Raw genomic sequence first — 22183 nt, 5'->3', positions numbered from 1 at the left:
CGTTACAGATACGGTGTCGGCGGGCCGGGAAGAACGCGGAAACACCTGTTTCCAACATGGGGAAGGTGGGGAGGGAGCCTGCGGCGGGGCCGGGCAGCGCAGCTCGCCCTCCCCTCACCTCCCGCCGCCTGTAAACCCGGCCGTAAAGCCCGCGGGATCGCTTTTCAAAAAGATCGCTTTCAGTTTTTACACATTAATCTGAAAAACGCGTCTCGAGCCCTCTCCTCACGTGTTATTTTTTCCACCGTGTCCCGGTTTGGGGGGGTGTGGGGGGCCCTGACAAGACCCGCCGGCCCTGGCCGAGCCGGGCCGACCCGCCGCCTCCGGGCCGGCTGTGCGGGACGCGGCTGCGGGGGGACCGCCGCGGAGGGCCGGGAGGGGGCCGGAGGCTGCCGGCGGAGCCGGGGCGGGAGCGGCAACGGCCGGCCGCGCTGCGCCGCATCCCCGGCTGCGTGCGGGGGCTCCATGATTTCATCGGCGGCTTCGCGGGGCCCTGCCAAGAGCTGTTATGCCTCACTGCGATGTGTAGCTTTTTCCTGCCATTTTTTTTTTTTTTATAATAAAAGAGGGAGTGAAGCTGCCTTTTTTTTTTTCCTTTCAAAAAAAAAATAATAAAAAGAGCCAAATGGATCAGAGAAGAAGGGGGGGGGGGGGGGGAGAAGAAAAGCAATAGCCAAAGGGGATGCCAGTGAGGTGTGGCTTACATTTAAATATCCAATATGTCAATGTAAGGGGAGTGTGTACGTATATAAAGTGCAGTTTGCATCCGAGCGCGGGACACATCCAGCTATGGGAGGCGCGGGCAGCGCGGGGCCGCGCCGGGGCCGGCAGCGCGGGGCCGGGCGGCCGCAGCCCGCGCTCTGAGGGGCCGCTCCGCGCCGCGCCGCGCCCCCCGCCCGCCCGCCGGCGGCCCCCGGCCCCATGGCCGAGGTGGGCGGCTTCCTGGGCGCGCTGGACCCCGACCTGCACGGCTTTCCCCCCGCGCTGGGCGCCGGGCTGCCCCTCGCCGATTCCCCCGGCTTCCTCAACGAGCGCCTGGGGCAGATCGAGGGGCGGCTGCAGCGGGGCTCCCCCACCGACTTCGCTCACCTCAAGGGCATCCTGCGGCGGCGGCAGCTCTACTGCCGCACCGGCTTCCACCTGGAGATCTTCCCCAACGGCACGGTGCAGGGCACCCGGCAGGACCACAGCCGCTTCGGTAAGGGGGCGGCGGGGGGGGCCGGCAGCAGGTGCCCCGCGTACAGAACTAATTACCCCGCTAATATAAATCATCCCGGGACGGATATAATTAGACTCCTAAACAAATGTGCTCACTCCGTAGCAATGCGGGAGTTTTTATTTCCAATTTCCTACTCTCTCGGCGCTCAGCCCTTTGCAGGTGCACAAAAACGTGCCTTAGCAAGACGGGGGAAGAAAAAAAATAGAAAAAAGGGGGATACACATGGCAGCTCTTGCTGTGCCTCTGAAGTTAGCGGTGAGGGAAGCAAAAGAGAGAGCAGCTGGAAAAAGAAATTCCCAGCTTTTTGGTTTTTTGGTTGGTTTGTTGGGGTTTTTTTCTCCCTTCCTTTTCTTTTAGCCTTCACAGATATTTGTGAGCTGATTTCTTTTACTTGCCTGAATTTCATTAGAAGAGTGTCTTCCCCAAAGCGGGCAGGGATCGGTTGGCTGGATGGGTGTCAGCAGCTCGGGTTGGGGAGGTTGTTGGAAAGGAAAGGGGAAGCTGAAGGGAAAACTACTTCGGGGACCTCCGAAAGAAAGGAGAAGAACAATAGGCAGAGCACCGTGGATTTTACCTTGATGCCCGGTATACAGCTGGAAGACTGCAACGCCTGTATCAGAGTCACACAAGAGCAGGGATCTCTAATGAGACTATATGTAATCTTCAAAAAATGCATCCCAAGCCACAGGCGAAGAAGTACAGTAAGTTTGAGCACAGCTAAGAAAAATTCCCGCTACTTCAGCATCTAGTGCAGGTGTCTGTGTAAGCTATCAACAAGTCCCATGCCAGTGATCTCAGCTATGTTGTCAACAGGTTGCAAGAAGTGCTCGCAAGACTTTCTTTACAGTTTTCAAATGATTTAACTCCTCAGTGACAGGAATTCGCTCTTTTTTTTTTTTTTTTTTTTTTTTCCTTGTTTGCAACCAGTCCTTTCTGATACGTAAGGAACGCCACCACTGCTGCTGGCGTTGGTAGTGTAAGGCAGGTTTTTAGAACAATTGGAGAAGCTTATCTCAGTGCAGCGCTTTCCATAAACACCAGGTGTGTGCATAGCATGTCCCTGCCTAAATCAACAAGAAAGTCATAACCCACAGGTCAGAGCCAGGTACTAATAGGCTTGTGGGGCACACGTTCGTTAATTACCTCCCAAAAGACACGCATCTCTTAACCTTTCATGCTGCAATATGTGATGGGTTTCCACATTAAAAGAAACTGAAAGCAAACCCCTTGCATCTGTTTGGTTTTAGTTCAATCTGCCACGTAGTATTTCTATCGGTTCTTTTTACTTATCTTTATGCAAGTAAACAGCCAGTTTCAAATGGCAGCATTTGTCTTATTTCCATTTTTATAAAGATTGAGTAAAATAAGTGTATTTCCACAAACTTTGGAAAAAGGCGTTAAAGGGGCTACAATTTTTCATGAATTTTGCACGTTTAAGCTTAAGTCGCACAGTGCATTCAATAAATCCAAGCACTGGCATTCCCTAAGTGTTTTAGCAGTCAGCATCCAACTACGTAAACTAGACCAGACTTCAGATATAAAATATTACAGTTTTCTGCTTCAGGGTTTTCCCAGAGGCAGTGTAAAATAAATAGTTATTTGTTGTAATTGCAAGACAAAGCCCCAAAGGATTAGACTGGAATCCTTGTGTTCAGATAAAGTTGGACTAAACCTGGCTTCAGCAGAGACTCAAAGCAATAACATATTGGCACACAGTATTCACCATCTGCATTCAGTAGCCATGAATATTTAAATTCCAGTGTTACTGGTATGGTTCGTATTAGGATGTCATGTATCAATGCATTCCTAAATTTTGCATGCAGCAGTCAGGAAGAAGTAACTTATTACAGAAATAGGCAGCCTGAGCGATTCTGGGGGACTTCAAAACTGTGGCAAGGGATACAGAGCTCGGCAAGAGTTTCAGGCTAGCGGTTTAAAGCTGCCTTAAATCTAGTGGCATCTGGGGAAATACTTAGAAATCCAGTATGGTGGTTTGGGGGATCAAGCCCACATGGCTGGAAGGTGCTCCCTGATACCATGAACAGGTAATTAATGTGCTCCATGGATGGCTGTGACACCGCAGCAGGGTCACGCATCCAGCTGCAGATGGGATGTAGGGTAGAACCAAACTTTGCATCTGTATTTCTTAATACTAGAAGGGGTTCAGGGAAAGATGGACAGTATCTGCACCCTCCCATGCACAGCCATCCCAAAGACTACCAGATGTTGAAGACATTCAAGTCCTCCTGAGAGGATGATAAAGAGCCAAAGAGCCCACTGATGCAGAACACAGTACCGAGGTCCAAACGGCAAGGGTTAAAGGGAGGGATTCTTTTGTACCACAGCATTCAGTGGATGTGACCATAGGACACAGGGGACATAACAGCAGCATCTACCCATACTGCCTGTGCAATCACAATTAACTATTCCCTCTCATCTGTTGAGGACTGGAGCGTTCCTAAATCCCACCTGTCTTCTGGAACGCGTTATTTTATACTTGTAAAAATACAGATTCATGTAAGAACAATGGGGCACAGCTTATTTTTTCTGGAAGGAGGCTTAGTGCAAAATTTGGTGAAGCCCTCTGGGATCGTTGGAAGAAAGCTCATTCTCACAACAGAGAAGTGCCCAAATTCACTCTCTGAAACTGCAGTTCTGCCTAAGTTATCCCAGAAAGAATATCTAAGTGTTTTGAAGACTGTATCTGTTCTCACTGCATCCGCTGAGAACCTTGCCATGCAAAGAAATAAAGGACGGTCAAAGTCTGGGGCGGGGGGTGGACTGACAATAGTGCCCCTGTGAGAATCCTTCTCAGAATGAAACCCAGACGAATCTACCACGAGAATCCCTGCCAGGAGGAACTGCTCCTTTTCTGCCTCGTGTCTGTTTTACAGCAGCATTGAACAAGAGTAGCACCACTGGTGTCACTTAACTGCAGTAGAGCAGAGAAAAAGGCCTTGAGTTTGTACTGCAGACTAATAAAGGCAGCAAATGAAGCTCTTCTCAGGTACGAATCTGCTAATGGATCTGTAACACAGTCTGCTAAGAAGCTGGTGAAACCTCAGAAAAAGTTTTGCTGTGGGTTTTGACTGTAGTGCACCTGTTGCTGAACAGTTGTTGAGGTTTTTAGCCGAAGCTTTAGATTTGTAGCCATTAATACAACATCTGATGTTTCTGTGCCCTGCTCCTGAATGTAGTCATGTAAGAAGAGACAGGTGCAAGGAGCTGAATTGTTCTTTGAGGGATGGTTTATAGTAAGGCGAGAGCGTGCGGGTCCAGCCATGGCAAAGCTGGGGAGATTATTCAGTGCTTTGGTGGTAAATGAATCCAGGCAGAGTCTTAATCAAACCTCTCCAAATATTATCTAGAAAGGCTTAAGGAGCAAAGAGAATGAAAAGTCAAAGCGAGAAAAAACAAAAAGGCAAGTCTGGGGTGTGGGGGGTGGGGGGGTGTGGGGGAGAAAAAGGAAAGGAAAGAAAAGAAAAGAAAAAAAGAAAAGAAAAACAAAAAGAAAAGAAAAAAGAAAAGAAAAGAAGCATGTTCTACCACAAAAACACACCGCTACAATTGGAAAGAAAATTCTTGAGCTGGCCCCAGTGGCCACTCCCTGTGCTGCTGGAGATCACATGTACGAAGCTGCAATTTTGTCTAGCAATTGGAGTGAGTTAAGGACAGGATGGATATCCGCCCACATTTTTTCAGCCTTCACTCTGTCTCCTGACTTTTGTGGGTTTGAGTTACGTTCTTAATGCTGTTTCAACATAGTCGTCTTCCGTGCACAGCTCTAAGTGCCACTCAAGGATCAGAAAAAGGGAACATTGCAAGGGACACTGTCAGAAGGGACTGTTGTAGGCACACCTTGAAGAAATTTAATTTGCAAAACCAGCAAGCATTTCCCCAATCTGCACCAGCTGAGGGGTGTCTCACCCACCCACTCAGAGAGGGAAGAGGCTAATGCTGTTCCTGGGTTGCTCCAGGTTTGGAGACCTGGGTTCACGTGCCACGTACAGAGCATGCTTGTGGGCATACTCAAGAAAAGCTCTTGGTTTCCCTGCCTCAGATATCCCTTGGTTTTGAAGTGGGACGAGCAGTGGTTTTCTGCTTCCCAGGGGTGACAAAAGACAAATTTTTAAAAAAATCTCCGTTGCTGCGGACTGTGTTTGTACCTACAGGAAGGTCCATCTACTGCTCTCCAGCTGTCAGATATTTTTTGCTTGAACATCCACTTGTCTCCAGTCTGGGAAAGATGACTCCGTTTCTGGGTATCCCTGTACTCTTTTCCCCCCTATTACTGTTTACACTCTCTCTAGTTGTTGACACTCGTCCTTCACTCTCTCCTTTTCAAACATTGGCTGTCATCGTTCCTGTCCCGCAGATGCGGAAACGGAAGCACACAGCAGTTCAGTAACTCCCTCCACGTGTCAGAACCGGTGGGTAGCAGAGGCAGAAGACCACCCCTCATCCTGCACCTCTTCCCTCCCTGTTCGTTCTTCTTTTCATATAGGAAACCACGATAACTACCAGGGAGCGAGCAGAGCCAGGGTCCTGGTTTGCCTGCCTGGCTTGGGAAGGCTGCCTTCCCTGCTTGCTCCTGGCATTTCAGAAGACAGTATGTGTCCCCAGGCGGGGAGTGTAGCTGGGCATATTTCAGCCTGGAAAATGTCTGCACTGGTCCATAAAGCATGTTTTCTGTCATTTGCTTCCCTGTTTGTTTTGAGGAATTGCTGCTGCCAAACCCATATTTCATCTCACTCCACCCTAGCACCTGCTCGCTGCAGGGAGGGCTGGATTCGATGCACAAGCCCCAGAGTAGGCAGGGAAAAAGGGGACAGAAAGTCTGATATAAGGCAGGAAGACTAATTCTTGCACCCAGTGTAGCTGCCTGCATCTGAGTGATGAGTCTGCGTTGAGCGGAGGGGGCCAGAGGTGTCCATCGCCGTCTGGTCTGTCCTATATTTAGGTGGTGATGCAGTTATCGTCTGAGATCGCACCCGTGCCTGGCCGAGAAGACGATACATGCCCCAAGCTGAGGGGTGATGGGGAGCTGCGACTGCCGCTGAAGTCAGCTGGCTCAGGTGGCCGCTCGTCACGCGGGGATTTTAGACTCGAGGCATACTTTTAAGAGGAGCTCTGGGAGGTAACTTGATCAGAGCGGCAATTGCTCAGGACTGGACGTTTGGGGAGCTATATTAAGAGACCTGGAGCCACGCTAAAGGTTAGAGCAACTTGGTCTGCCTGTCAATGGAGACATCTTGCCCAGTCACTAGATGGGATGGTGAAAACCATCCTTCCTCTGCTGCTACCTCCCAGTTAATTAATTCAGCACCGAACACAGGCAAAGACTGCCCATGACCTCTAGCTAGGGAGCGTGTGATATCTACAGTCTAACACGGTCCCACTAACACCTTCAGGAGGTTTTCCTGTGAAGTTTGAAGGTCTCCATCACTTGTGACGTTGGCTTTGTTCAGACCAGTTAAAAATGCACCTACTTGGGGGCTGTTTGTTTTTAAGCGTTTCACCGCGGGTTCTCCTGTTACAAGTCTTTTCTCCACCAGAACAGCTGCCATCCCCCTTTACCGGCAGCGGAGTTGCGGCAGGCAGCACAGCAGACCCCGCTCATTTCTTTGCCAGAGGAAGTGAGGCTGCCCCTCATTACTTAAAGCATCTGACACCATCGTTGTAGGCTGAAGCCCACGGGTACAATGGTTGCTCTCGCAGGGCTGGAGATGGCTAGGGCAGGTACTGCTGGGCCGGGAAGGGGCTGGCACGAGGCTGGGGCAGGCAGCCGGACACAAGGGGCAGGAGGGGGTTTCTGGCAGTAAGGAAGGAGCTCCTTCTGGAGGAAACACCAGCAGCTCCCTGGCTCCGAAGGCTGCAGAGGAGGATGCATTTCTACCTGCATGTATTTGAAGGTGGATTTTATCCCTGCAGCTTGTATATACATATGGGGGTGGCAAGTACCCCACTGGAGTGCCAGGGTGAAGATGGCCCTCACAGACGTCTCTTCTAGAGCTTTTTACTTATTTTTGAATAATATATTACTCAATAATGTATTTTTCAATAATATATTATTGAACTGATCACTTTAAAACATGTGGGACTATCACCTCAAACCAGAAGCCCCATGGTGACAAAAATCATTCTCCTTTTGGTGAAGAGTAAAACCCAGCATGGTAGCAGCGTTTTGAAATTTCTAGTGGGCTAGGCACAAGTTTCTACATCTGTCTTCTTGGTAATAACTAGGGAAAAAAAAAAACCAAAACAAAACCAAAACGAAAAGAAGAAAACCTAACAAACCTTTTCTCATTAGCAAAGGTAATTCCTCTTGGGCATGTCAAATTTGCAGTGCAGGGGAGAAGCCTAGAGTGGAACCTGGAAGATTGCACGCATGTGGGTCTACAGATTCAAGAACTGTGTCATTACAAATGAGGAAAATGGGGTCTGTAGGAAGCTCTGCAAAGGTTGGGAAAGGCTGTTAGGCATTTGACACGGGAGCCTGGTGTTGATTTTATTCTCTGTATAATTTGGACTTCTTTTCTCTTTCAGGGATTTTGGAGTTTATTAGCCTGGCAGTGGGGCTGGTGAGCATCCGTGGGGTGGACTCAGGACTCTACCTCGGCATGAATGAGAGAGGCGAGCTGTATGGGTCGGTAAGTTGAAGGTTTTGTGCTGGTTGCAACACCGTGTAACATACACAGCCGTACAGGCTGCGGGGCCTCATCGGTGCCACAAGCTGTGTCTGTCACAGGCCTCGGAAGCCCCTGGGTTCCACGTGCCCCCAGCCTACCCGTGATGCCACTGTTGTTCTAACACCAATGGTATATTTGAAATAGGGTTGTGGAGGGAAGATTCGCTCATGTGGCAAGATCCCACGGTGATGCCCAGCCCCTGGGGCAGTGCCTGGGGAGCTGCAGGGGCTCCGCGAGGTTTTACTTTTCAGAAACCGTGAGGCTGCGTGGGAGAATTTAGCATAAACCTGGGGGCTGCTTGTATGTTTTCACTGCCTGAGTAATACACATCAGTTGTACTCTCTGCGTGGTCAGGATCTGCACCTACCTGCAGATGTTATATTTCTATTACAGCTCTTTAACTGAAGCTGAAGTTGTGGTCTGAGTGTTATTTTATTATAACATTCTCTACAACTCCTTTTAGGAGTTTAGGGGAGCTGCTCATAATTTTCTAGAAGTGCCCTTTTCGGACTAAACTTTTCCATCTTTTGCCAAAAACAAATGTAAACTCCTTGTGAGTTTTTCACTCCACACAAACTCCTGAAAACCCATAAACTCTTCCTGACATCACCCATAGCAGATTCTGCCTTACCCTGTGCAGGTTGCACTGCCGCAGCCAAGGAGCAGCTCAGGTCCACCTCGCTGCTTTTCTGCCCAGCGTTACTGAACCTGAGCACCCTGTAAACCACTTTGAACATGGGCAGGTGCTCTGATGAGCCAGCCCCAAAATGAGAGCGTACATCAGGGTTTTGCTGGATGAAACACCTGCACGCATAGCAACCGCTTCTGCAAAGCTCAGCTGGGACTGCGGGGAAGGGGTGCTCTGAGGAGCCTTGGCATCACTGGAAAAGTCTCCATCAACCCAAACAGAGCTGAGCTCTCCTCTGCATCTTTCTTATTTTATTAAGTGTTAAGACTTGCAGTCAAAATGTCAGGTCTTAACAACTCGGCAGAGGTGCTTCCCACAGGTTAATTTAACTCAATCCCTAATTATTTAATTCAACTCCTTACAAAACAGTTATTTCTAGTTAGCTAGAAGAATCACTTCTATTTGGAAAAATTAATTGCATTTTAGATAGCCATGTTTAAGTTTCCTTTTCTGTAGCTGCTGCATGTCACTGGTGCTTTTTCTTCAGATGCCCTGTTGCCTTTAATTCAGCCCATCACGTGTGGGTTTTGTTGTGGTTTTTTTAATGCCTCTTTCTAGATCACAGCACTACCCTACGTGAGGATCCTCATTTTTAAGGATGGATCACAGTAAATTTAAAATGCAATAAAATAAAGCAGTTTTAAACCAAAGTGGAAGGCACATACTCCCTCTAACCAAATCAGATCAATCTTATTGTGTAGAGGTTTAAACTTGTGTACTCTGCGTATCCAGAAGCCTTCAGAAAACCTTTGCTTAGCAAACAGTAACAGTAAACCACGAGTTTCCATCTTTTTTTCCTCCCATTCCCATCTGAGACTGCCACAGACCCTTTCACTATTTAAGATGCAGTTACTCATGTTTATATGAGATAATCAAACAGCAGCATGCAGCGAGATCTGCTCTTTTTCCACTTCATTTCTGTAATAACATCTACTATGGAGACAGCAGTTAAATTACAAATGTGCAAGGTATATAAAAAGTAAAATCACCAGGATTCCATAAAACACAAAAAACCTTAAAGCACACTTCAGAAGGCAGGGCTGGAGCCTCCGCCTGTGCAGCAGCATCTCCTCTGTCAAACCCTGGTGCTGCTCAGCAGCTCCTGGAGTGACAGCTTTTCCTTGTGCCTGCTGGAAAGGAGGACAGAAGCCTGCACATTCCCTTCTGTGCTTTCAAACCCTGCAGCTCTGATTATGAATCAACAGTTTCATGATGGGTTAATTAAATTCTAGGGCCTGTGTTCCCGTTATGATACAGCAACAAAAATAGGCTAACATTTTACAACACTTCATCTGGAAACAGAATTGGCCTGAAGACATAATCTAGAGAGTTTCCTCTCTGTCATTGTGTCTTGTTCACCAGACGATACGCTGATGGGACACTGTCAGACTGCTGATCCAAACTGTGCAGAAGTCACGAGCCAGGTCCCCAAATAACCCTGGAGGTTTAAAATCTGATGATTTTAAAATGATGGCTTTTCAAAATTGAAAGCCACTACAGTATTCTTAATTAAAGGTCCATAAAACAGTGCCTAACAACAGCATTAGCATTACAATGGTATTTTAGGAGATTACAGTGCAGCGGTATTTTTAAATTTTCGGCAAGTTTATTATTTCCCTCTGTACCAGTTTTGCCTGGACTGTGTGTTATATCTGCGTATAGCCCAAGCCAGCCATCCCCATGGCGACACGTGGAGTCCCCTCAGGACAGACAGCTTTTCTGCCTGCCCCTGTTAACCTTGTGCCAACGTTTCTGTGAAGTTTTCCACTGATTTCAGTAAACGCAACTAATACTTAGGGCAGCAAAAGTCGCAGGCAGCACCTTGCACGCTGCCTATACGGCATCAGGCTCAGTGGAGACATCCCGGGGCTTGGAAAGAAATCAAGCGCACCTTGCAGTCACCCCAAACTCACCAAAGGTTTTCCACAGACACTGTACCTCCAAACAGCGCAGTGAAGAGCGGGTAAACTGGGGCAAAGCAGCAGCGCACGAGTTCAGCCAGTCAGCAGTTTCTAACGTATTCAGAGCGGATGGCATCCTAGGGGAGGGGAAAGAAAACGGAGTCTGTGTTTATTGATGGATCTGGGAAGACAAACCCCCGGTTCCCTAGGCCTCAGATGGCAAGGGCTGTGGCGTAGGCTTTTGGAGGGCTCACAACACACCTCAGGGTTGATTTAATTAGCAGCAAAATATTCAAAACAGGTTCTGAGCACAGGTGAGCTCCTGGGTCATATTACAAAACATCTACTGCAGGCAATAACATTTACTTCCCACTCTGTGTGCCGCAGATAAGACACATTCCCTACCTGAGTAGTTTACAGTGTAGGTACGGTGTTTGTAATAGTATAGCATCCTACGTTTGCAGACTGCCTTTCACCTGAAAGCACTCCCACGTCCCCCTGGGATGGGGCGGGATGGTGGGTCCCTCTGTGACACAGCACGGCGGCTCTGGCAAAGCCACCCATGTCCCCGTGGGGTGGGGGGACAGCCCTGCTCCTCGCTGTGGCTGGGCATGTCCCTGCAGCTGGCACGGGGCAGGTGGGAGGACAGGGAAGGGGCGATGGACGTGAACTGAAAAGCCATCATCAGGCGCTGGCTGTAAGGGCTGGAGGGAAAGGCTGGTTGTGGCCAGGTGACACCGGTGCCATCCATCTCCCCGGCCCGGCGCAGGATGCACTGGCCGTGGGCTGGCGCACACTCGCCACATCACCTATCGCCGCTGTAAATCTTCCCCGGGGTTAGACATCCCCATCCAGACCTCCCCGGGTCTTGTTATGGCCTCACATCACAGCTCTCTGGCGCTTCAGAAGATGAAAGGCTTGAGGAATGCTTTCATTCCCATTGCAGTGTGTACTGTTGCGCACCTTCAACTTTCAAAGCGGTGCTTGCTCCTGTTCAAACCCTTCAGATGCGCTGCCCGCTTCTCCCGGGGTGGCCTCTTACCCAGGAGAGCGTTTTTGGGGTGTGTGCAGTGCCGGGGGACACGGTCGTGGTGGGCAGCCCCTGCAGAGGACACGGCCCTGCCAGGCAGCACGGCCACCCCAGCAAGCTCAAAACTGGCTCCCTGGTCACAGAGACCTGGCTCTCAGGTTTGGAGTTCTGCTACGACCCTGTTTTGTTTTTTTATGGAGCACCTTTGCAAAATGCACACCCACCTGCTCCTGCTCCTTTTGTCTCCCTCCTCCTCCAGCTGCAGAGGTCTTTGGGTCCCGGCTTGTTTGGCTTGTGCCCATTTCCAGCTCTCACCCAGGGGAAACATCGCCGGCAGCGCAGTCCTCAGGGGAGCCAGGAGAAAGTAGCTGGGAAAACGATAGGAAAATAAATTGAAGGAAAGATGAAAAGATTATTATTGTTTTCATTTTTGACACAAATGTCTTTTCCTTCCCCTCCCACGCCTGCCCCATGCAGAAGAAGCTCACGCGGGAGTGTGTTTTCCGAGAACAGTTTGAAGAGAACTGGTACAACACATACGCCTCGACCCTCTACAAGCATCCCGACTCGGAGAGGCATTACTACGTGGCTCTCAACAAGGACGGCTCCCCCCGCGAAGGGTACAGGACTAAGAGACATCAGAAATTCACTCATTTTTTACCCCGGCCTGTGGACCCTGCCAAAATACCTGCGATGTACAGAGACCTCTTCCACTACAGGTGATGTTTCCTGCAGCTGCCCCGTCAGTGTACATACTTGGGCTCCCAAGCTTTTTCCCAGAGCACTATATTAATAGTCATTCCATCATTCCTGTAAGCGTAGATGACATAGGAAAGCACTTACATTGAATTCAGACACTGCTGTTCCTCCTTGTTTCAAGCATATATCGAACCTGGGTTATTTATGGGGTGGGGGTAGGGGAAGGGAGGGAACCTTACATATAATCTTTCGTTTTCAATCACTTTCCTTACCTGGTTGCTACAAGAGAGGCTGAATGTTCGATGTTATGGTTGCTTAAGGAACAAGCAGGCGAGCAAACCTGATCACCGGGGAGGGGGGGGAGGGGAGGGGGAAATTAATCTAAAAGTGAAGAGAAGGAAAGAAAACAAAAGACCACAGAACCGCTGCAGATGCTGCTGCTGAGCTCGGGATGGTTACTGGCTAAGAAAAAGCCTTTGGAATGGTACCCTGCTTCAGCAGCCTGGGAGTTTGCTACATGGATGATGCTACGTGGACTGGTCCTGATGCGTGGGGTTTTTCCTGCTGTTGGGGTGGGAATGGGACGAGGAACATTATTCAGATGTAAGCATGGATACTGTGCATAAGGACAAAACTATTTATAAAATGTATATGATATTTATTTTATATATTTATTTATTTCAAAATAATTTTATTTTTAATGAGAGATGCTATGACCGGATTTTCATCAGGAAGAATAAGGTCCTACTGAAACAGGAAAAAAAATGAGTTTTAAGAGCTTATCGGCAATAAAATTGTCTTTATATTGTAGATTTCTTGCTAGCCCTTTTTTTTTGGCACTCTTAACAATTAACCCAGTATTTCCCCATCAGTATAAATATTAAGACCTCTAAAAAGTCTTTGTATGGTAAAGCTGAATTACCTAAGCCTCAAACTCTTGTACAAGGATGGCAACAAATTATACCTGGCACGGACCTTGGAAGCGTGACCCTACTGAGATGACTGGTTGGGTGTCTAATGAACCGTCATTTCCAGGAAGCGCAAATCCAGCTTCTCCTTTAGTCTGCTGTGGACAAAATAGGTCCTGGGGCCACACCAGCACCCAGCACAGCTCAGCTTTTGTAGCCATCGGATGGGATCGCCCTGTGTGAGCGTCACCGTCGCTGCGAAGGGAGGAACCGGGCAGGCAGCGCCGGCGTCCTCGGGCTCCCCTCGCCTCTGTGGCCCCACCAGCCCGGGAAGCACCGGTGCAGCTCTTGTTGGGAGCTGGGTCGTTGGGAGCTGAGATGCTTCGGCACGTGATGCAGCCACTGTGGATTAACTGTCTGGTCAAAAATCAAGCGGAGAAACATTTGGAGCATCTGCTGAGTGTTTGGATGGCCCTGTTGTTCCTGCAATGAAACTGCCACACCTCACACAAGACTTACCTGAAGCATGATGGAAAAATCAGTGAAGAAAAAGTGGAGCAAAAGCAATTTTAAACCCACCTCATTTTCAAGCAATTACTGTGGATGAAAACCCACCAGCGTTTCGGCAGCCCCGAGCCAGCCCCGCATGTCCACCTGCTGCCAGCGCTGTGCCGGGGAGCTGGGGCTGCTTGTGCTGGAGGTTTTGCTCTGCAGCTCACGCCAACACGCCTGCGGTGACGCTTGTGCTGCACATCTGCCCTCACTGCCTGCCCGGGGTGTCAGAACTGCAGGGGAAGCTTCCAGGAATGATCCCAGGTTATTTCTTGTCCCCTGTGATCAGCAGAGGGTTTTTCGCACATGATGGGAGCAGGAGCATGTAGTTGCTAGAGGCACTTTGCAGCACAGGAGAGGTTGGTGTGAAACATGGTTCTCCAGAGCATGCAAAAATACATACAGATACAGATGTAGTGGCTTTGAGTTGAAAGAAAAAACGGCATTTTTCACAGTGTTGTTTCTCGGCCTCCTCCTTGCAAAGCAGTGGAGGTAAAATCTCAGCTTCTCCAGCTTCAGTCCATGAATTCCCAGGATGATTTCACTGACCTGGGGATGATCCTCACCAACTTCTTCACGAGCTGTGCTGCTAACGGAGCAGCAGCCCTGGTGCCCAGCTCTGCTCCTGGCTATCTCTTGCCCTCTCTGCCACCTTCCACGTCCCTGCCGCATCCCTTCGGTGCCCCAGCCGCTCCGTGCCGGGCGCAGTGGGTCCAGCAGCCACCAGCTGACAGGCTGCGGATCGCAACGGGGAGATTACAGGAGCTTTACCTTGAGCGATCCAGACATGATGGAATTTAATCCTGTGTTTGAAATAAAACTGTTTATTTACCTTCTTCCTCTGAGTCACTGCTGAAACATCTCATCCTCAGCCACCATGTCGGGAGCACGATCACTCATGAAGTGTCCTAAAGTGTACTTTTGACCTTCCCCTGTGCGAAGGGAAATCCCTCAGACCTCGAGCTTCGCTCTGCCCCCAGGATGATCCTGCCTCCCTCTAGCCAGGGCTTTCCATTGCACTTGAAGATAAATCCAGTGGTTAACATCTTGCTCCTCTTCTTCAAAATGAAGGTCAAAACCCGATCTCAGCAATGCCGAGTACATTTTTCACCAACTCAGAAGGGAGCTGATTTGGCCCATGGGGGCAACACAATGGTCTCATTTATCCGCTACCCGAATTGAAGAGCTGCCTCAGCAGAGCCTCCTGCTGCAGAGGGATGCACAGGTGTGAGGGATGATGTAAAACACCTTCCCAGGATCTGAGTTCAAAAACCTGATACTTGAAAACAACAAGATTCACAAAGAATTTACTGAAAACCCCTTGGTGAAGGTTGGTGTCATCTACGATGTGGGACGTTCTTTAAAGGGGGAATTCAGCATTGCTGAGTCTCACCCCAATGGTTGCTTTCAGCAGAAATTTACTGGGTTTGCTTCTCGTTCAACAAAATCCTTAAAAATACAAGGAATCTTACTGACCTGGGAGCTTAATAGCAGCAGAATTAACAGCCGCAGACTTTGGCTGCGTTTTGAGTGGCAGAGGGAGCAGTCGGTGCCGCACAGCGGGTGTCCTCAGGTGGACGCAGCCGCCTCTCCATCCCGTCCCTGCAGCAGAGCAGCCGGTCACCTCGTCTAGTCGCTGCCCCACCAGCTGCCACTCTGCTGGGCAAAAGCCACCTGAGGACACCGACCGCCCCTTGGGCGCGGAGGCTCTGGCAGGATTGGGCAGGTGGACCCCGTGGCAGCGTACGGGGCTGGGTGCATCCGTGGCAGCGGCCCTGGGGGCTGCCCTGCTCTGGCTGGGAAAGTTTTAGAGGAAAACATGGTGGCGGTGCATCAACCTGAGAGACTCTCTCCTACATCAGCAAAAGGAAACGTCAATATACGTTTGGGATCTCAGCTCATGGAGTTGCCATGTGCTTCAGTTACCACGGCCTGCTGAAAAAAGGAAAGGCAATGGCAGCTGGTGCAGGGGTGGCCACGGTCCCACAGAAACCCTGCCGTGCCCTTCACCCCCAGCGTTGTTTTACACACAAAAAGCCGTGGGTCTGAGAACACCACAGCAAACGGGACAAAAGGCATTGCTTTCAACCCCTCTCCTTCCATCCAAGAGGGGTGGGCACACCGAAAGGGAAACCTTACCCCAGGAACAGCTGTGCAAAGCAGGAGGAAGGAGGTCGGTGGCAAAGGGTTGGGTAATTTCTCGAGTCTCACTGTGGAGGGGTGTGGAAACGGAGGGAGACCCCCTGCGTGAGGCCAACATGGTGCCAAGCAGAGCACAGCGCCAACCCAGCAAAAGCCCAGCTCCCCAGCTTTGGCACGTGGTCCGACACACGGGGATGGTCACAGACGGGACCAAGGAGACAAACCTACAAGTGGCAATGCACAGGTGGCCTCAAGGACATCCCTGCAGAGACCCCACTGCCTGCGGGGAGCCCTCCTGAGCGGGACGTGTGGCTCAGGGCTCCTTTCTCCATGCGGGGAAAGGAGCAGAGGCTTCAGAGACTTCCCTTCCCTGGAGAACATGATGGAAGCCCAGAACTATGGAGGGAATCCAGAAACTCGGCACTGAAAGGCAGAGAAGGTGCCTGTCTGGTGAGGTGCTGCCCCGCCTGGCAGTAGGTCCATCGCAGAGAGACACATCGCAGCTGCCGGACAGTGGCTGAGACATTCCCGAAAGGGCACCCCAGGGGGGGAGCGTCCCCGAAGAAGGGCTGAAAGGCTTGCTGACGGTGAGACAAAGGCACCCGCGCCCAGTGGGACAGCGCTGGTGTTAGATGACGCTGGGTGCCTCATCTAAAGGGCGATGTCCTCTCCCACAACCCCACGTTGGAGTCAACTCATACTCAGGGGTTTGGCTGAACCACCGACTGTCCTGGCGCAGGGAGCGGGCTGCAGGGCAGGGTCCGGCTTCAGCTCAATCCCGAAAGCTTTGCAGTGCCTGAGGTGCTGTGAGGAAATACAGTGAGGTTACTGGGCGCTCCCTCTAAGCCACAGGACATAGAACACACCGAGGGTGTTACTGGGGTTACCTGGTATCTCGGTGTCATTATTAACGAGCAGCTGCGAGTCAATTATTTCTCTGCTCTTCGGAGGACGAAGCAGCGCCAAGGCCTTGCGCTTGGATGGCAGACAACATAGCGAGCACCTGCGCTGAAAGTAATCCGCGAGCAAGTGGGCAACACAGGTGCGATGCGCTGCCTCCCCTGGTGCTGTGGGCACCCCGGGCAGCTGGCGGAGGTGGAGGCACAGTGTGAGGCACAGGACAGAGCTCAGCCCTGGGATGGAGCAGGGACGCAGCCGGCAGCACTGCGGGGAAGGTGCTTTCTGGGGCTGACGCTGTACAAACGCAGCTCCTGATGCTGCTTTTCAGGTAAAGACAGAACAGGCTGCAGGAGGGGAGAAGCAACATGCACGGCCCGCAGCCCCTGAGCCACCTGCTGCCAGCAGCCAAGTCGGCAGCATGACATGGAATCGCAAAAGATGATAAACCAAGAGGACCAAGTCATGCCATAGGGATCATAAGACTTTTTTTTTTTCCCCCCCCAAAGCCATGTAACTGCTTTGGAGATGTTAAATTCTCCTACTGGAAATTACCAAGGATGGAATCTCACATCTGTGCTGGCCAAGTCTGAGAAAGGCATCTGCAAAGCCAACTCCGCCAAGGCGGCTCAGGCTCTTCCTTCACCGCACCAGCAAGTGTTCAGCACTGGGATGCCCGTGCTGAGCTGGGCTGGTCACCGCGCGAGACGCAGCGTCCCCTGCGCTGCTGCTAACAGGCGTCAACAAGAATGCGGGGAAATGAGAGAAATGGTTTGTGCAACTGAGTTACAAATGTAGCTGTGTCACAGGATGCCGCTTTGGGTATCGCCCCAGCTATTGGTGATGCGTTCCACGCCGCCGATAGTTCTTGCACGCACCAGTCATTAAACACGAAGCCAAGGTGGCGTCGGAGACCAGACGGCGCAAGTGGCCGCGCACAGCCCCAAGGGGTGACCCCAGCCCCCCGCCCCCCCAGGGCAGCCTCTCGTGCCAGGCCTCAGCCCCTCCCCAACACCCTCCTGCCGTCACCACCTCCCCGCCGGGCAGAGCAGCTGCCGGCGCTGGGGCCGGGTGAGAAATGGCAGGAGCAGGAGCAGGAGCAACTCCAGGCCCTTGGCACAGCGCGCCCGGTCCGCGGCCACCAGGGCAATGGCTGTAGGCGGCTCCCGGCCCTGCAGCACCTTGGAGGCCGCAGCTCACCCGGCCTCTTGCCGCAGCGTGGCTCTCCGAGGGCGCGCTCGGTGGTGTCCCGTGGGTGCTCAGCACTAGGGGTGTCCGGGGCAGGTTCCACAGCACAGGGATTGTTCCAGCACCTGAGCGGGTCTGGGAAGGGAAGTTACGTGGCCGATGCTGCAACACTGGCATTTTTCCAAACATCTCCAGCTGGGAATACTTGGGATATTCGTCTGCCCATCAATACTGAAAATTTATCGAACTCTCAAACTCTTTTTGCTTGAACTGATGGATTTACTCTTATTTACCCTGCTCAGAGGGGTTCTGCTTTAAGGCAGCCCCCCCCAGGGTAAGCTCTCAGCACCCCCACACCAGAAGGTCGCTGCTCAGCACCAGAGCAGCCTCCAGCCGGCGCCACGCGGGGCACAGCCCGGGGCGCTCCCCGCTGCAACAGGCACAGCCAGCACGAGCCTCCGCCACCAGCCTCCCCTGCCCTCTGCCCAAGGTTTTCATCAAGTCAAAAGTCACACGGGTATTTAAAACCACGTCGCCCACGCTGCCCCTTGCAGCACAATGTGACAATTCTCACACCAGACACAATTCCCACAAGCCGGCCGGGGCAGCCGCCTGGCTGCAGCACTGGCCAGGAGCCCCCAGGAAAGCTCCAAGTCCAGGGAACGAGCATAGGGGGCAGACTGAAAACACAATTGTCTTTTCTTTTTTTGGCGTAGGAAAGGAGGTTTTGCCCATCAGGTGGGATCTACTAACTAAGAAAGGGAGAAGAATAACTACGAGGCTGAACTATGCAAGTAGGTTATTCTAATTTGACCAAGTAGAACTCCACCTCACTCTAAACAACTTCTCACTGCCGGGCAGCAACTCACTCTCCATTTTAAACAACTTCTCAGTGCCGGGTGACAACTCACCCTCCGTTTTTAGCAGGCAGGCTGGCTGCAGGAGCTACTACTCACTCACAGAACTCAAAAACCTGGACTGCAACTGTTTTCGCTAAATGGAATTAACGGCTACGTCCAGTAACAGGTAAAGAGCGCTTCAACTCACAGCGCAGCACTCGAAAGACACGTTCTCAGCCCGTGTCCTGCACAGTTAATGCTCTTTTGTCAATGCAGCACAAGGCACGTTGATGTATTTTGGTCACTTTATTAAATGAGATATTAAATAGTTTAAGTTTCAACTACTAAACAGCACTTTGAATGGTGAAAACACAGATAGTATATCGTCATACTTGAATGCTTCTTCTCTTTAAAAACACATTTCCAGTCCTAATATATATTACAAAACAGCCTTATAGGAAGAGGGAACACCTTTTCTATAGTACTTAAGATATTTAATACAGAACTGAAAAGCCATCTAATAGAAACAAAGGCAAGTCTTCACAGCTGTATGATTTCAGCAGCCAAAGCTGGTTGATGGACTGAAACATTACTATACAACTGGGACAAAACATATACAATATCACAATACTAAGCAAAAACGCTTTACATCAAAAGGAATAAACAGGTTACAAAATGTGGAGAATTTAGCAGGCAAAACTGTATTACAAGCAACATTTTTATTCGTCATCTTAAGCCATTTTATCTAGTTAAAACATCTAAAACAAATATAAAAATGAGCCTTTTATTATCTTACTGATTTATGTTCTGTCTTTAAATATTTGTTAAAGCTTGATGTTATACTCAAAGCACATTGTTATGCAGCTAAAATGTCAAGTGAGAAACATGTATGCAAAGTGGTCCAAGTTTTATTTCAATGCTTATCTCTGATTTCTTCTTCTGTGTTAGTCTTCTGTTATCCGTAGTTTGTCCAGAATGAAAAAAAATGTGCCTTTAAATGTTGCCTAAAACTTCCACATTTAAGTCTTTGAGTTACTGTAAAACTCCACTGAACATTCCCAGGTTTGGTAGAAAGTATTTTTCTTATTCATGACACGTAGGAATATTGGTGAGAGTTGCCCAGAGTACATTTGCCTTCAAATGTTTGTCTCAAAGTCTCACATTTTGTTTCTTCTAGTGTGAATACCTCTCTCTTTGCTCCCCCCGGCCCCAAATTAAATTTAATTGCAGAGCTGGCAAAGCACTAGAACATACTGAGGTTCTTTTGTGGTATCTTGTAATAAAAGAGTCCAAGACAGCAACGTGTTAGCTGGTTTTGCAACAGATCAAACAAACTCTGTTCAGATCACAAACCAAGTTTCAGTCACAAAATGAAATGTCGCGCAAGATTTGCATGTTCATATGCAAAAACCACTTGTCCATTCAGGGCAAGAACTCAAACTCCTGCAAGAAACTTTCCAGAAACCAGAACAATTTTAGTTCGTGTCAGCAAGTCAGAAGAGTCCAGCAGTATCTGGAGCAAAAGCTTCCATCCGATCATTTCTCCAGAGCTCTCCGTAGTCCATACACCATTGCCTCTGATGTTCTTGTCGCTTACTTTTACCCCCAGGTTATAAACTTTTTTCAGGGGGAAGAATCAACCAAACTATATTCAAAGAAAGGCCCTATTTGTATTTAATTAGATCTTTACAAGCACAAAAAGTGTGGATGAAGAGTGCTAATGATATATAATAAACCAGAAATTCACCTCCAGTCTAGATTGAAAAAAACCCCAAAACAGAACCAAAAAAAAAGAAAAAAAATAATGAAGCTCTTCATGTACTAAATTACGTTTTCACACAAATGAAAGGGAACAGGGAGGAGTGCATAACCAAAACTCTTACCGAACAAGAGGGAAAGTTATTTCACTGTTCTGGCAGCTCTGGAAGTTGCCACAGCACTTTCTTTGTATCGATTTTAAATGGGCAATGGTTCTGCCATTTTAAAGTTGTTCATATAACAGGGTTTGACCCTGGCCACCATCCCTATTTTAACCCCCAAAATACCAGGAATTTAGTTTTCTTGGCCCGTCTCCCATTGCCGGCAATGGGAAAAGACAGTAGCACCAGCATTAAGGAGTTAAAAGAAATGTGCTTTGTATTGGACTCCGCACAGAGTAAATCAGCGTGAAGGAAAAACGTCGCCAACTCTAAGATCACCATTTGTTATTCCATCACATAAAACTGAAAATAAAAAATGGCAGAAGACTAGGGAAAATCAGTCACCTTTCCCCAAGTCGCTATTTAAGGCTGTATACAGTTTCTATGTAACTGCACGACTCGAAAATTTCAGAGCAGTAGTATTTAAGAATATTGCACTCAATTCTGTTTCAAAGAGCATTTTCAGTTCCTGTTTCATTCAGCGTAGATGATATAGTACGAGTCCAGACCTCAGTCAAAAGGAAACTAGACTACTCCTGTTATAATATTCACACTAATATAAAGAAATGGGTAAGCAGAAAAGTATTCCATAATTTGAGGAATCAACTCTAATCAAGAACTCAGCTGTTTACAAGTGACATATGGTATACTGAAGCATACGGACCTGCAGTCCTTCCTAAGCTTCTCAAATCTGTTGACAGCTTTGCAGCTACTAAAAGCAAGCATAGGAGTTTAGACAGGAAACCTGTGGAGATGCTACTGTTACGGGAGGACTTGTTTTCACTGAAAACAACTTGTTATCTCCTGTACTCAACATATGTAAGAAGATTCTAGGCAACATCACTGACAACAGGGAAAACATTATGTCCTATTTAAACAAAGCTGAAACACTAATATGGAACATGGCATTTAAGGGGACCAACCAAACTTTTTCTTTTTTTTTTTTTTTTTTACAGTTGAGTTCTGTTAAGCCATTGATTCCTAAAAAAATAAAAGTTCTTTCTCTGATTTTAACAATCCTTTAGGCTTTTAGTGCAAAATCACATTGATTTCCCTTGGGAAGGCCCTGGACTTTTGCCTCTCATTGGGGGTGGTGCTCGTTGTAACGGTGGTGGCTGCATACCACCAGACACAGACTGATACATTCCTCTCATATCTACCTGTTGGTAGTTGGAAGGATTCATGATTAAATTTGGTGGCTTTGGCATCATGAGATGACTCATTGCTGCTTGCTGGTAAGACATCTGCTGCTGTTGTTGCTGATTGTACTGCTGCTGTAGTCTTCTGTTCATAAGTATCCTCTGAACACAACTGATTAACTGTGAAGGGAAAGTAAAGCTGTTGTAAGAGCGTGACCCGTGTATCAAGTTCAGAGTTAAAATCAATTTGTTAGGGATAGCATGGCTGAAGGAAAAAAGCACCATTGTTATCACCATCACTAATGTGCTGGTATTCACAAGCTGATTACTGTAGAAACCATTTAGTAACACCATTTAGGGCTAAGTTCTCTTA

General features: G+C 49.1%; 2 protein-coding genes across 5 annotated transcripts in view; one reads left to right on the top strand and one right to left on the bottom strand.

Annotated features, from left to right (window-relative positions):
* The first annotated feature begins 659 nt into the window (after positions 1 to 659).
* FGF16 (fibroblast growth factor 16) lies at positions 660 to 13036 on the top strand. Its single transcript, XM_080365434.1, is given in 4 exon segments — positions 660 to 913; positions 916 to 1198; positions 7766 to 7869; positions 12005 to 13036. Coding segments are annotated over 4 exon segments (864 nt in total). The 5' UTR covers positions 660 to 682; the 3' UTR covers positions 12251 to 13036.
* Positions 13037 to 19043: 6007 nt separating this feature from the next.
* The window catches only part of ATRX (ATRX chromatin remodeler), an 86467-nt gene continuing 83327 nt past the window's right edge, over positions 19044 to 22183 (bottom strand). For all 4 annotated transcript variants that reach the window (XM_080365397.1, XM_080365398.1, XM_080365399.1 and 1 more), the window contains one exon: positions 19044 to 21990. In XM_080365397.1, the coding sequence (XP_080221523.1) occupies positions 21712 to 21990 (279 nt within the window). In that variant the 3' untranslated portion in view covers positions 19044 to 21711. The remainder of the gene's footprint in view (positions 21991 to 22183) is intronic.

The sequence above is a fragment of the Falco punctatus genome, assembly GCF_963210335.1.
Source record: "Falco punctatus genome assembly, chromosome: 15".
NCBI classification, from domain to species: domain Eukaryota; kingdom Metazoa; phylum Chordata; class Aves; order Falconiformes; family Falconidae; genus Falco; species Falco punctatus.
This window is presented reverse-complemented; position numbering and strand designations above follow the sequence as displayed.